General features: G+C 38.6%; 1 protein-coding gene across 5 annotated transcripts in view; it reads right to left on the bottom strand.

The window, feature by feature from the left end:
• LOC118410038 (leucine-rich repeat-containing protein 49-like) overlaps positions 1 to 14,714 on the bottom strand; it is a 37,574-nt gene that overhangs the window by 15,715 nt on the left and 7,145 nt on the right. For 3 of the 5 annotated variants that reach the window (XM_035811501.1, XM_035811504.1, XM_035811503.1), the window contains 7 exons: positions 12,479 to 12,645; positions 11,970 to 12,066; positions 10,320 to 10,425; positions 9,604 to 9,807; positions 8,628 to 8,694; positions 6,360 to 6,503; positions 3,637 to 3,698 (listed from right to left, as the gene is read on the bottom strand). In XM_035811501.1, coding sequence (XP_035667394.1) covers positions 3,637 to 3,698; positions 6,360 to 6,503; positions 8,628 to 8,694; positions 9,604 to 9,807; positions 10,320 to 10,425; positions 11,970 to 12,066; positions 12,479 to 12,645 — 847 coding nt within the window. Of the gene's footprint in view, positions 1 to 3,636; positions 3,699 to 6,359; positions 6,504 to 8,627; positions 8,695 to 9,603; positions 9,808 to 10,319; positions 10,426 to 11,225; positions 11,298 to 11,969; positions 12,071 to 12,478; positions 12,646 to 14,714 lie in introns of those variants that run through there. The other 2 variants (XM_035811502.1, XM_035811505.1) reach the window with 2 other exon arrangements.

Genomic DNA, 14,714 nt, shown 5'->3' with positions numbered 1-14,714 from the left:
AGCTGCCTACCCCGAAATTAAAAAAAAGTATACTGAAAACTTTTGGCCTTGTTGTCTTCGAATGCATTGTTATCGATGCTTTGTAAATGGTGTATTGGACACCTAGATGTCTGAAGTGTGCACAGCTCAGAAATAACTATTGTTGCATGTGTAGATCTCTTTAAGTTCCAGTATTTTTAATCTACCGGTATAAGTCTTACTACCGGTATTATGCCAATGCATGTTAAATCAGCGACACTATTTACGCTAGCGCCACGTTATCTACATTGAGGACTTGTCATTGAGTTATAAGCTCCATGATCAAAAGCATATGGGCTGCAGAAGTTAATAGCTAACTTAAGTTAAGACTTCACTATCATTAGATGTTCCGAAGTTTTCACCTTTGCTTGTTTAGGTTGGAAATCTTGTTAATTAGAAGCAAACTACTCTTTCAACCAGTCGTGAATGCACAGAATTGATGCACAGAATTGTTTTACATGGACAGACACATGATTCAAGGCAGAAAGCTATTTGTGAAACCAATCCCACTCTATAAAGTCAAGATCTATATAACGTCAGGCTTGTCATGTAATCATGTGGCATTAGTATAAAGGGACAGGCTGCCAGGATAACTGTAGAACAGACTGCCTTTACACATGCAGCTCTCTTTTGGAAAATTCACTTAAGGGTTAATGACCCGCCCCGAGGTGTATATGGTGTCATAACGCCTGGTCCTTTGCTATAACCACCGAATAAAACCACCGATGTGAGCGAAGCGAACGAGCTGGTTTTATGAGCATCGACACTGGTGCCGGTGTCGATGCAAATCGACACCGGTGCCGGTGTCGATTCATTCTGACAAATCAGAGGAGCGAAACCCACCTGCCTGGCCTGGATCATTGTGTTACGGCGTCATAACCAACGTGGAACGGGGCCTTCTGATTGGTCCGCGGCGCCTGGCTATATGATAATGTTGTTTATAGCCTTGCTCATCAACAAAAGCCTTGTTATACACATATTACACAGTTCTTTCTGTCGGTATTATTGAACCACACGATATAAGGTGTATGGATGGACATTTTGTTAGGTAGCACATTCATTCTATATTGATGTGACATTGTGTTTGTTCCACGAACAAAGATTGTCCAGACATTAAAAAATGTTTTATAAGAAGTGTGATAACTCGTGTTTAGTTTGTTGTCTTTCCAATATCGAAAGCTTGTGCTAGAAAGGCCCAGTCCATCTGGTGCATGTTGCCATCGCATCATGTCCTGCTGTTCCCAAAGACTTGATTAAAGGACGCGAGGACGAAGCGGTTCTGACCTAGAGCGTGTGATTGCGTGAATCCTTTGTTACTTAGCATGTATTTAAATAGTCCCCGCCAAGATAGAGACCTTGCATATCTTGGGTGTCTTTCCGCAGAGTCCGGGAGGGTATAGGACGAACAAGATTATACGGGTATTCCGGATAACAAAGATACACTTTTTTGCTACTCTGAGTTAGCAACATGAAGATAAGAGGTCCAGCATTATAGACGAACATGACCTGATCAGTTCAAATAGAGCCAGTATGTACACTATTCGGCTTTCCTCCAAATGTTAGAGATTCTGTAATTTACGTTACCACAGTTCATTGGCATTTACCTGTAGAATAGATATCGCCTGCTTCCAACCATTTTCATAAATATATTCTATCGCTCTTATCCCATCCTACAGGGTGAAAATTAAGGAGTATTAAACGGTTTGTCTTCATATCAGAAAAAAAATATATCATTTATTTACTTTTATACAAATGTAGCAAACTTAATAGCTAGTAATTTTGATAATTATTCCGAAACAAATGACACGGCGGTTAAATATTTCTCATTGGCGTGTAATTTGAAGGTTTTGGGTTGGAAAATTCGCTAATTTGGCTGTTGTTAATCCACTATTACTTGCTGGAACATTTCTCTGTGTAGTAATATGCTCTTTATTACGAAATTGTAGGAAAGATGACATGGCCTACTAAAAATCAAATATCTCCAAAATTAAGCGTGTTAGCACCAGACAAAAATAGCAAAAGATAGTCGATATAAGTGGTAACAAGTTCATACCAGCAGGTAAGCGTTTTGGACAACTTTATATTTTACAATTTTCTACCTCCAATTTTCCCAGTTAATGAGGAATGGGCGTGCAGTACCTTAGAAAGCTGCTAATGGGCCTAAAATCTAAGCCATTTCGAACATCTATCCAGGCATTCTCAAGATATTGTGTTGAGAGGCCAACAGACAGACATTATAACAATACAAACATTGACGAAAACATAAACTTCTTGGCAAAGGTAATTACTTTTTTTTATTAATATTCATGCCCCAGATACAAATTTTAAGATTATTTATTACAGTACTGTACATAATTTGTGACAGGACTTCTGATACTAGGTAGTCTAAAACATGGGTTCTAAAACTACCATTATCATGATAATGACATTGTTGTGGTTCCTCTTGTCTTTTAATGATGTAATGATGTTGAATATATAGGTTAAGTTGGGCTTGTTTAAATCAAACTGATGTATAGGATAATATTGCAAACAGCAAGAACTAGGGCTGGGTACCAGTACGGTAGGTAGAATTGCCAGTTCAAATATATACTAGTCTAACATGTAGAAAGGTGGGTCTGCTTTTAAAGAAAATGTTAGCATCTAACATTCTAATTCCAATAATAATGTGCTCGGATTAGGATTAAATGGAATAAGGGTGTAGAGTAAAATGTTTCATTGATTTTTTTTACCCTTGTCTCCCTGACACCTACCCAATCACAATCTTATCTAAATGTAAGATTATAGAGACTTCATTTATTTTCCCAGCTGAGGTTGGCTGCTGTTGAAGCCATTACCAGTATCTGACCAACAAAGCTCCCAAGCTGCCACATCAATTTGGATGAAAAGACATGGAGGCCAAAAAATCAATAACAAGAGATGAAACCAGTACAGGGAGTCGTAATAAGAGACATGGTGCAACCATCTCTAAATAGCTCATGAATACAGACCATCAAACCCAACTGTATATTTGATAAATCAATAATAATATCTTCAAATGATCACATCCTCATGTTAGAAACTGGTACTTTTTTGGTGTGATGCTGTAAAGGACAACTTCTGATGCCTTTTAGAACAAATTTATTGTCATTCACTGCAAGGCAAACATACCTTGTACAACAGAATTTTAAGCTTTAGTCTTAAATATTGAAGTCCTATCAGAATCGTGATATCAAAGGCATGTAAAATGTCATAAAGGAACAGTTGTATTAAATGACTTTATCAGGAATTATCAAACATCAAATAAAATTTAGATAATCTAGTTGTAGTATAACTGGATTGTGCTAACACTTGTACTTCACCTTTACTTAGGGGGTATCCTAACAGTTTCTGAAAATGGGGTATTTAAGGATATCAAGTCAAGTCAACGAACAGCAATTTCAAATTGCAATGTTTTCAAAATATTTCAATTCAAACCACAGTCTGTTAACTTGATACACTTACACCTACGGTACACTAAATGCCTTTAAATAATGGATATAGGTTACCTTGTGGTTAAAGGGGAACACTACCATAAAGTAAGAAAATAAAAATTCAACATACCCACACATTTAGATTTTACAACTGTTTGCAAGGACTTACCTGGATATATTGTTGAAGCTGAGGAAAAGTCTCTGTATGCTGGGCAGGGTGTCTACCTCTGTCTGTGGGCACAGAACAACACAGAAGAGATGAAGCTTTCACACACAACATTACATGTAACATCAGCCATGCACACTGCCACATGTAATATGAGACCCCAGCACAATCCGCGCCCAAATCACCCCATTTATTGATCATTAATGAAATCACGCTTGACAGGACGTGTCAGAAAAATCTGTCCCGGGTACTGAATGGGATTCCGCTGGGACGGCCCACCCAGACTTTGATTATTATACGTGTCAAAAACATCCCTTCGTATGAGTCACGTACGCTTATTATCCTAAATCAATAACACTAAAGAACAAGAAGACCATCATTTAAGATGTGAATCGCACTTTTCACATCTGTTAGTAAGTAACTCACAGCATGTCTTGGTATCTGCCAAATCATGTTTTGTACTCTATATAATATGAAATTATATCTTATAGCGACAACCTTTTACAAGGTCGTGGCAAAGCAACTTTGGTGAAACGTCCCCAGAATTACATGTGGATCCATGATTGCTATGGATGAAATATTCATAGCAACATTCCAGGACGGTGCCTTTCACCCAGGTAAGTACTGTAAATGCAGAAATGTTCGCGGTGGATTAATGTTCGCGGTTTTCGCGGTGACCACTTCACAGCGAACTTAAATCCACCGCGAACATTTTTCTATAATGGTATTAGACTGCAGTCTACAGTGTTACCGCGAACTTAAATCCACCGCGAAAAGTCATTTTTCCAACTACCGCGAAATTAAATCCCTGCAAACTTAAATGCATTTACAGTAGGTTATGGAATTATTGATTGTGCCCATGCTGGAATGGGTCAGACCCAGTAGTTATGTGCCAGCTGACTGGATTTAAACAGACTACCTAGGGTGCAGTAGTGTTACTGCCACACAGTAAGGCATTATTAGTTACATTTATCCGAGGGGTAACCTTTATCTGTTGTTTTTAAAAACAGGATATATCTAGAGATATCAAGTTGACAAGCGGTGGTTTCAAACTGCAATATTTCAGATATAATAGAATTTGAAACCATTGTCCTTCAACTTGATATCCCTAAATACTAGACTATATTACCCTGTTTTCAAAAACGGATATAGAGTGACCGAATAAAAGTGAAGTAGCGTTACATGTCAAATAATCCTTTTACGTGTAACTCTTATCTCACAAAACAGATGACATTTTGAGACACATACTTTGCAAATAAAATCAATTTCCCACAACATAAGATGTTGAATACCATACGTTGAGGAACGATTACACTTTTTTAAAGAGTACGACTGTAGTAAAACACTGTCACCTCCTATTCCTTAAAAACATATTCAATTTACCAATGCCAAACATGAATTTAACACAGGTTGAACACTCTCTATTCTCTTGCAGGTACAATTACCGTACCCGATTCAATTCTCAATCTAGATCTTCTTATATCATAAGCAAGTCAGTAGAAATTCTCAGTCAAACATTGCATTACAACGGAAGTTATATTGTTACAGAAATAAGACCACATTACCCATCAAGACCCCCACATCACACACAGGTAGGTAGTACATGTACAGTCTTTGCAGTGCCCAAATGTATGTGGTAATACATGGAAACAGCATGAGGAAACTGCTGCTAGTTCTTGGCCTTATTTGCACAGTAACCCAAGCCAATGCTTACTTTAAAGAAAAGCCTGGCCCGCCACAACGATGACACAATGCCTTCCTTCAAAGTCAAGACATGAACAAAGCTATTGTTCTGTTTCGAGAAAGCTGATCTTTATGGTGAGTCAGACATGAACCTGAACAGGGTCATATCTCCGCTCACACTGGAGCGCCCAGGATCAACTGTTAAGGCCCTTTCTTCTACAACAATGACTGGTATGAATGCCGAGATCTGGTTTGCATGGAAAATTGTGGTTGCCTCGAAACTGACATGATCTGCACAAAATCGTGCAATCTGTCTTTAGTCAAGTTAGGTGATAGTAATTTTTCTTTGTACCGAAGGCAAGAAACTGAATTTTAAATGTTATTTTAGGATGGGTTCTTCAGGAATCACAAAATTAGATTAAATGTATTTTATGAGAGGGGCTTCACATTAATAGGGCTTTGACTGAAAATATAGACAAGTTGTGGTCACTGGTCATAAATAATTATGCAAATCTAACAAGTAGACCATCTCTTAACCACAATACATTAAGCAATATTTAAAGGAAGAATTTACATGTTACAGAATTGACTTTTCACGACTCTGCCAACTTTCTATTACAACATCAACATACATGTAATTTAGAAACAGTGAACTCAAAACCACCGCGAACACTCCATTTTCTCCCTACAGCAAAATTAAATCCTCTCAAACTCAAATGCATTTAATAGGAAGACTATACAGGATGTACGTCGATGAAGGTTAGACATACAGGTAGTAAAATATGCTTAAAGCAGTAACTCGAAACGGTGGCCTAATTATAGTAAAAATTGGACAAATAGAGTTAATAGTATGCTAGGGGATTTGGCTGGCCAGAGGACTTATTTCCTCATCATGGTTAGACCACCCATCTGCAGAGCCTGGTAGAGGCTACTATTTTCAAAATATTGCAGTTTGAAACCACCGTCCCTAAATACCTTGTTCTTAAAAAGAACAGATATAGATTATAGTTGTGGATAAAAGTGAACTAGCAATACATGCTTACCACATTGACGATCTGGTTCCTGCGCAGGTTGAGCTCAGCGAGTGAGTCCATGCCACTGAGGTTCTCCACATGGATGATACTGTTCCCTGCCAGGTTCAGTACTCTCAGTTCACTCAGGTGCTGCAGGTTCTCAATCTTACTGATCTGTCAGGAGGAAATATAACAAACTGTTACTACACTGTGACTGTTCCCTGCCAGGTTCAGTACTCTCAGTTCACTCAGGTGCTGCAGGTTCTCAATCTCACTGATCTGTCAGGAGGAAATAACAAACCGTTACTACACTGTGACTGTTCCCTGCCAGGTTCAGCACTCTCAGTTCACTCAGGTGCTGCAGGTTCTCAATCTTACTGATCTGTCAGGAGGAAAATAACAAACTACACTGTGACTGTTCCCTGCCAGGTTCTGCACTCTCAGTTCACTCAGGTGCTGCAGGTTCTCAATCTTACTGATCTGTCAGGGGGGAAATAACAAACTGTTACTACACTGTGACTGTTCCCTGCCAGGTTCAGTACTCTCAGTTCACTCAGGTGCTGCAGGTTCTCAATCTTACTGATCTGTCAGGAGGAAATAACAAACTGTTACTACACTGTGACTGTTCCCTGCCAGGTTCAGTACTCTCAGTTCACTCAGGTGCTGCAGGTTCTCAATCTTACTGATCTGTCAGGAGGAAATAACAAACTGTTACTACACTGTGACTGTTCCCTGCCAGGTTCAGTACTCTCAGTTCACTCAGGTGCTGCAGGTTCTCAATCTTACTGATCTGTCAGGAGGGAAATAACAAACTGTTACTACACTGTGACTGTTCCCTGCCAGGTTCAGTACTCTCAGTTCACTCAGATGCTGCAGGTTCTCAATCATACTGATCTGTCAGGAGAAAATTAAAAACTGTTACTACACTGTGACTGTTGCCTGCCAGGTTCAGTAATCTCAGTTCACTCAGGTGCTGCAGGTTCTCAATCTTACTGATCTGTCAGACACATACACACTTCATACAAAGTGTACTAGGGCTCGGAATACTTTTTTCTGCATACCTGCACTGGTGCAGGTGGCATTGAAATTACCTGCACCAGACAAATTTTACCTGCACCGCTATGAATTTAGGAAGTATGGATCATACTGCAGGTGGTATTTTGAGCCCTGTGTACTCAATTAAAAGTATAACTTTCATAAGTCTTATATAATGTTATATAAATGTACATCAGTGTCAGAAAACTTGAAAATATACAAAGAAATTATGAATAAGCAAGTCTAACATAAAACACCGAATCGGATACACATGTAGGCAGGGTAACCCAAAACGTCTTTACTAGTCTTCAGTACAAACTTTTAGAAAGAAAACAGCTAAGCACAAAGTACTAACTCAAGTTCTACATGTAGATGTAACTCAATGATATTGTAAAATAAGATAATTATTGTAATCATACTACCAACCTGATAAACTTATTTACGAATACGCGTACATGTACCACAACCCAATAAGCGTAGAGAATCAAGACTGATACACACGATTATAAAAGTTTTTAAACAACCTAATATGAAAGCCATAACTCAGATAAAAGACAAGTGACTTCTTTGTTTGCTTGAGCTAAATACACACAGACACGATATTGCAACATAAATCTGAGACGATGTACTTTGTCATTTTCCCTAATGTTTCTCTTTTGTTACCCTGCTTAGAGCTAACATTATATATCATTCTCCCAGAAAAGCTTGTTTAATGAATGGGCAGTATAATTGATCTATGAAATATAGCACAATATGTCATTGTCAGCACAGGGACCAATGCTTAACCACTGCACTGACATTTGCACAGGGGGAGAATGACAAAGATACATGAAGATATAGGTCAACTTATAACCGTCAAGGTGTGAGCATGGTTTCATATCTGTTTTCAGGCCTTGATAAGACCACACCAAATTTATCTGTAATGCTTCTCGAATTTTTTCAGAAAAAAATTAAAATGAATTTTTTCAAAAGGTCTGGGGTGATGATGTTTTATTCAATTACATACCTTCCTTTGATTTGTTACCAATGTCCTGAATAAAAAGCATTATTTTTAGCTTGAAAGTAATATGTGTATGTGGAATCATTATATTTACAGGTTTGTGATAGTAAAACCTATAATGTTTTTCTCGGGACTTGTTTTTTTTAAAATGAAGTTCAACAAAAAATGGACAGGCAAATTCGAGAAGCAACAGATAAAATTGTTGTGGCCTAAAACTACACTGTACACTACTGACACTATCAACGCTTGTCCAAAATACTCACCAGGTTTCCATGGAGATCTAAGACATCCAGTTTTTGAAGATTATCCAGGTTAGCAATTTTCTTGATTCTGAAACAAAAAGAGAATTTAATACTATGGATCAGTCCGAATTGTGTCTTCATGTTGCTACACAGTAAAGAGGACTTTTTTCAAACAAAAAAAAAATTGTTTAGTAGTCCTAAAATGCAACATCTTCTGGAAAATAGATATTGTCTGGCCTTTACATAAAACATCATTAAACTTTCTAGCACCTAAGGTGCCAATACTTGTAGGATGCTAATAATATTATTTTATGCATCTTTATAGAAGTAACTTAAAAGGTACAAAAACATGAAAGCTGTACAATGTATAATAACCAAGTACGGTATTTCTTAATTATGGTCTAACAAAATTGGATTTATACCAAAGCCTTTCATCATCAAATGATCAAAGGAATAACCACCTGTACTGTCAAATCATCCCAGCTACCATTAAATGTGCAAAGTTCATGTATCCTAGCAACCAATCCTAACGTCTCCATGGCAACTCTAACTGTGAACAGGCTTCCAAGCTGTTAATCGAGAGACTGCTCAATATAGGATCAAAATGGTACAAGTTGCATGTACTCCAATCATTGTAAAGTCATGCAATTTGCCCCTAGCGATCTCTGTACCTTTGTAACCGGTATATAAGCGTCCTTTGGCATAATATACCAGCTTCGCAGGTATGTGGTGTGACAGCAGATGATTATAATTACATCTTACTAAATATTAGTTATACACATCTGACTGCAAACATGGTTTTTTAAAATATAGTATCTACTAGTAGCTACTGTACAGGGATATCAGGTCGATGGACCATGTATGTTTGGAAACTATTGCAATTTGAAACCAGCATCTGTTTCAAGTATGAAACCATATCCCTAAATAACGGATATAGGTTATCCCGCAGAAAAAGTGAACTAGCATAGCCTGTTTCTAGTCATTTTGTACATCTCACCTATTTTTGCCCAGCATAAGTACCCTGAGGGACTTGAGAGCAGCCAGGCCTGTGATCTCCTCTATCTGATTATCATACAGGTCCAGGAAGATGAGTCTCCTGAGGTTGGACAGGTGCTGGATCTTAGAGATGAGGTTGTGCTGAAGGTTGAGTAGTCTCAGGTGTTCCTCCCCCTCCAAGATGGGACAGACTGTCAGCCGTCTCCTGGAATAAGAATTGGTATTTTCTACATTTAGGAAAGTCAAGACAGTGTAGGTGTGGGTACATTTACACCCTTTTTTCTTGTTGGACCAGTCCGAAAATAACGGACTTGAAAAAATCAGTAGACCAAACCTTGGACTGATTAGACAATGAACAATATGGACAGAAGCTCAATGAACAATATGGGCAGGAGAAGCAAACAAACAAAACTTTTGGAGCTTACTGGTCCAAGAAATTAACAAGAGCAAAGAACAGGGTAGCGTTTATAGTCATTTCTACCATCTTTCTACAGTCAAAGTTGGCACTGTTTACATGATGATTTCAAAACACTTAGTGGGAGTCGGATACTTCCCCAAACAGATTCATTTGTAGCGAAATTGTCCATTACAACTTTTTCTCAGACAATTAGGTCCAGGTTCAGGTCTGGACCTGATCCTCTGGACCAGAACCTTAACTGTACCTAAGTTTTCAGTATTGATACCTACCCCTAGTTTTGTAGAATTAAATATACTGACCTATCTAAGTTGAGTCTGTCCGGGTTGCTGGCCCTCTCCTCCTGTGTCCTGTACACAATGGGGATCCCTGGTGCAGAGGGGCTCTCCGCAAAGATGACCCTGTCACCTAAAATACATGAAAAACAATCTTTGATACTAGAAATATTTTCACTGTAATGTATTTTCTCGAATAATTTATTTCTTTTATTCAACCTTGATACATCTTTGACCTAAGCCATTTTTCAAGACATCCACACTTTTTGAATTTTCAAAATTCAAAAGCTTTTACCAAAGTTGGGGTGTCTACTTTTTTTGAGGTTATTACATACTATAAATGAAAAAAGGACCTCAAATAGATCAAGGTGGTACTACAGTTTCTAGGAAGGATGCAAAACTATCTATAAAGATTTTTGCTTTCATGTACAACATTTATCTGGCTCAGGATGTGTGCAAGATTGGTGGAGAAGGGGCGCATACTTTATTTCAGTGTTTCCAATTTACGATTCATTCCCACAGACATGCCACAAATCATGTGTGCGTACCTTAACTGGGTTGTGTACTTTTTGAGCAAATACAGTAGGCACATTATAGGCAGACTAGTTTATTAACTTTACCATGACTGATAACATACACAATCATTATGATAACATACAAAAAGCAGCCTGATACTAATAGATAAAGCTGTTAAAATCTAGATCAAGGCAAAAAGTTGACTCTTTTTGTAAAGGATATATTGAACATAGCCCAGCAGTTACATTTGTACATAGAGTACATAGAAACAAGATGGTGCATATGGCATGTGTTTGACAGCACAGTACACAGTAATATCTGTGGAACAACTTGAAAACAAGATTCTACTAGTACATAAAGCTATCTTAAAGTTAAACACTTAGAAACAAGACAGACAACAGATTTGACTATCCTTACTGCAAGGACTCTGTTTCTTCCACCACCCCCAAGACGACATGTGCACGCCGGTATACTCAGTCCTTCTTACTAATACCAACGTTACAATTTACACAACAAACAAAGCAATGGCACAGCTGCAGTCAGTTTTCCATGGTGCCCTATTTTCTCTACCTGACAACTCAAACACCTCGCTATGCACGTACATATCAGATTCGGACACAATAGAGAATGGACACAATCAATAGCTCCACCCAGCTAGAGGTAACCAGAGAGATGAAGCCTGGATAATACCAGGTGTATTGTAATTTTAATTACTGTTTTGTAAACCCAGGGCTGACAATGTCCGGTTGCCGTCCCTGTGGGACTGGGTCAATCCGAAGGTCACTCTGATTAAGGACCACAAAAGATCCTGGAACCCCCCTTTTTTTCCAACATAATCAAGTTATAGTTACCAGATTACCTCTTTCATTTCTGTCAAACAGGAGCCTGCTTTCTCTAAAGTGCCCCCTGTTGGATACTTTCAGTAGTGCAGGACATGTATTGGGAACAGACAAGGACATTTGTGCATGTTTTCAGACAGCACATCCAAAACTTACCTGGTAGTTACAGCTACCAGATTACTTCTTTCATTTCTGTCATCCTTCCAAACAGGAGCCTCCTTTCTCTGAAGCGCCCCCTGTTGACTACTTTCAGTAGTGCAGGACATCTATCTATTAGGAACAGACCAGGACATTTTCATGTTTTAGGACATCCAAAACTTACCTGGCAGGTAGTTTCCCTTCTGTTGCCGTGACGACAGGGCCCCAGCTGACTGGGTGTGCCGGGCATTGTGGGAGCTCATCTCATCTTTCATGGGATCCTGTAACCATGGTAACATGATGTCAGATAAACAGATGCGTCAGAGAGTTAAGTAGCATTGAGTTACTAGTACAAAGATTCTGACTCAGATGAGAAATATAAAATGTACTCTAGGTATATCCAGTATTTACTCCTAAATCTATTCCAACATTTTGGTATGAAACAATTCAATTTATTCCTAAACTATCAAATGTCCGTTAACACCTATTATAATTAATGTAACAAAAAGTACAACAGATAGGGAAGAGAATAACACTGACAAGAAACTAAAAAATGGAAAAACAAATTTGGGAACGGCAAATTGTCCAAAAGAAAAAAAGGGATCCAGAAATGACGCAAGAAAAAAAATCTTGCTCAAGAAAGAAAAGGTAAAAATATTGTTGCCTATAACCAGGGTAAGATTTTCCCAATACCTGTTGCTGCTGTTGTTGTTGTTGTTGTTGATGATGTTGGTTCCGCTGCGGCCCTGAGTTGAAGCTGAGCTCGGACACGTACGCCGTGGAGGGCGTGTGGACCTGCCTGTTCCCGCGCTGGTCCTTCTGTAGCGGAGGGGTGGTGCCGCGGGCCGCGCCAGGCGATACTGGCGAAACAAAACACGACACAGTGATTAATTTCATCAAGGTTGGTAATCTACTTACTAGTACTGTAATTCACTTTGTCTTCTCGGTACCAAACTTTCACGGTCTGAAAAAATTTAACTTGTTCTCGGAACTAAATGTTCACTGTCACGGCAAGTGCACATAAAAAAAGGCAGTGAATTATTTGTTACAATGTATCAGTAATGATAAGTTCACGTTACAGTGGTCACAGTGAAAACCGTGAACATAACAGTACATTGAAAATATCAGGAATTACAGTAATCACAAAGACTTACAAATTTTAGCTCTTGATACACAACCATGAATTTTATTACAAGCCAACGGTTCGATGATGGTATACATATTAGCCCTGACGAAGATGACAGATGGTCATCGAAACATTGGCTCGTAATAAAATTCATGGTTGTGCATCAAGAACTTTGTGATTAAAACACGACACAGGTTAGCCTCCACAAAAACAATCTGGGTGTGCACATTCCAATACATACAAAATCAGGTATGACAAATCTCCAAGCAGATGTCAGGGGGCAAAATTTTTATGTCATTACTGTATGGAGATTTGTCACTAAAACTGGCAGCTGGCAAAATGTAATGAAATCTGTCTCCCCACATCTGGTTGGAGATTCAAGTGAATAGGTAACATGAGTTTTATAGACTCTCTTCCCACTATATGATTATCAAATGGTAATAAATTAACTGCAGCAGAGCATGCATTTAAAGTACAGCATTCAGTTACTTTTTTTTCAGTCTCTCGACAAGGAATGTGGCGTATGGACATTAATACAGGCTGTTTTGCCAAATCTGGGGAGTTAATTTGTAGTTAACAATGCCTGCCACAGAACAAGGGTCACCATTTCTAGTCCCCTGTTGTTGACATTTAGTACCCCATGAATGACATGCCTATTTGCCCTTGGTGGAGAATGTATTGATCTATTTGACATGTCTCCTCATTGAAGAGGGAAACGTGATCCAAGCTGAAAACAATTCTATGGTAGGGCTAACAGCAATGTACTTAAAACAATGACATGCATCTATTAAGTACATTGTATTCTCCCTCGAGGTAAGGTGAGGGTCTTATAGTACCAGGGCTCGAAATACTTTTTTCTGCATACCTGCACTGGTGCAGGTAACATTGAAAATTACCTGCACCAGACAAAGTTTACCTGCACCACTCTGAATTTAGGAAGTATGGATCATACTAAAATTGTTCAAGAACCATTGCTAGTTTTTTCCTTTACATATATAGGTGGTAACAGTCAATGCATCTAATAACAATACACCTACAGGTACATCATATGACATTTATGTATAAAACCCAGTACATATACATGGACCGGTGCAGGTTAGTTGCAGGTAGACATCAGAAATATCTGCACAGCTCCAATTTTACCTGCACTAACATGCATATGCAGGTAGTATTTCGAGCCCTGAGTACTATATATTGAGGTCGTAGGGGCAGTGGGTTGTTAATGTTATCCACTGTGTTCAATAAGGGCAGGGTATAGCTAACCCTCTCCTTTAACTGCCTTTTGCCTTCCCAGCCAAAGTCAAGTAACCATTTGTACACCTGAGTGAAATGACAAAAGTTGTGTCGTAGGTCTTCCTAAAGAAACTAATTGCAAGCGGCTAACTGTGTTGCAGAAGTTTGACTTTTAGTTTTACTGACACTTAAGATGGGGACACACTCAGAAATCAAATAAGAGAACCTACAAGAAGTTATGCTTGACATGAACAGGGCAATGTAGAGTAATATGATCAGATGATGATGATGTACTAGCTTGGCCCTGACTTATATTATGATAAAGATGATGTCAAAGGTCTTCATACGATCTGGCAGATACAAACTTTAAGGTTAACGTCACAGCCTAAGAGATACTAGTAACCTTCTAACACAAGGACACTTTGATTCAGAAAGGTGGTTCATGAAGAACATTACATGTATGTACAGATGCCACGACACTAACCTGCAACCCTCTGCAGCACTGCTACCCAGAATTTGTGCATTACGGTGGGATTCATACACACCGAACTACTATCACAAAATTTACAA

The sequence above is a fragment of the Branchiostoma floridae genome, chromosome 2 (assembly GCF_000003815.2).
Source record: "Branchiostoma floridae strain S238N-H82 chromosome 2, Bfl_VNyyK, whole genome shotgun sequence".
Classification (NCBI taxonomy): domain Eukaryota; kingdom Metazoa; phylum Chordata; class Leptocardii; order Amphioxiformes; family Branchiostomatidae; genus Branchiostoma; species Branchiostoma floridae.
The sequence above is the reverse complement of the archived record's forward strand: the minus strand, read 5'-3'. Positions and strand labels throughout refer to the sequence as shown.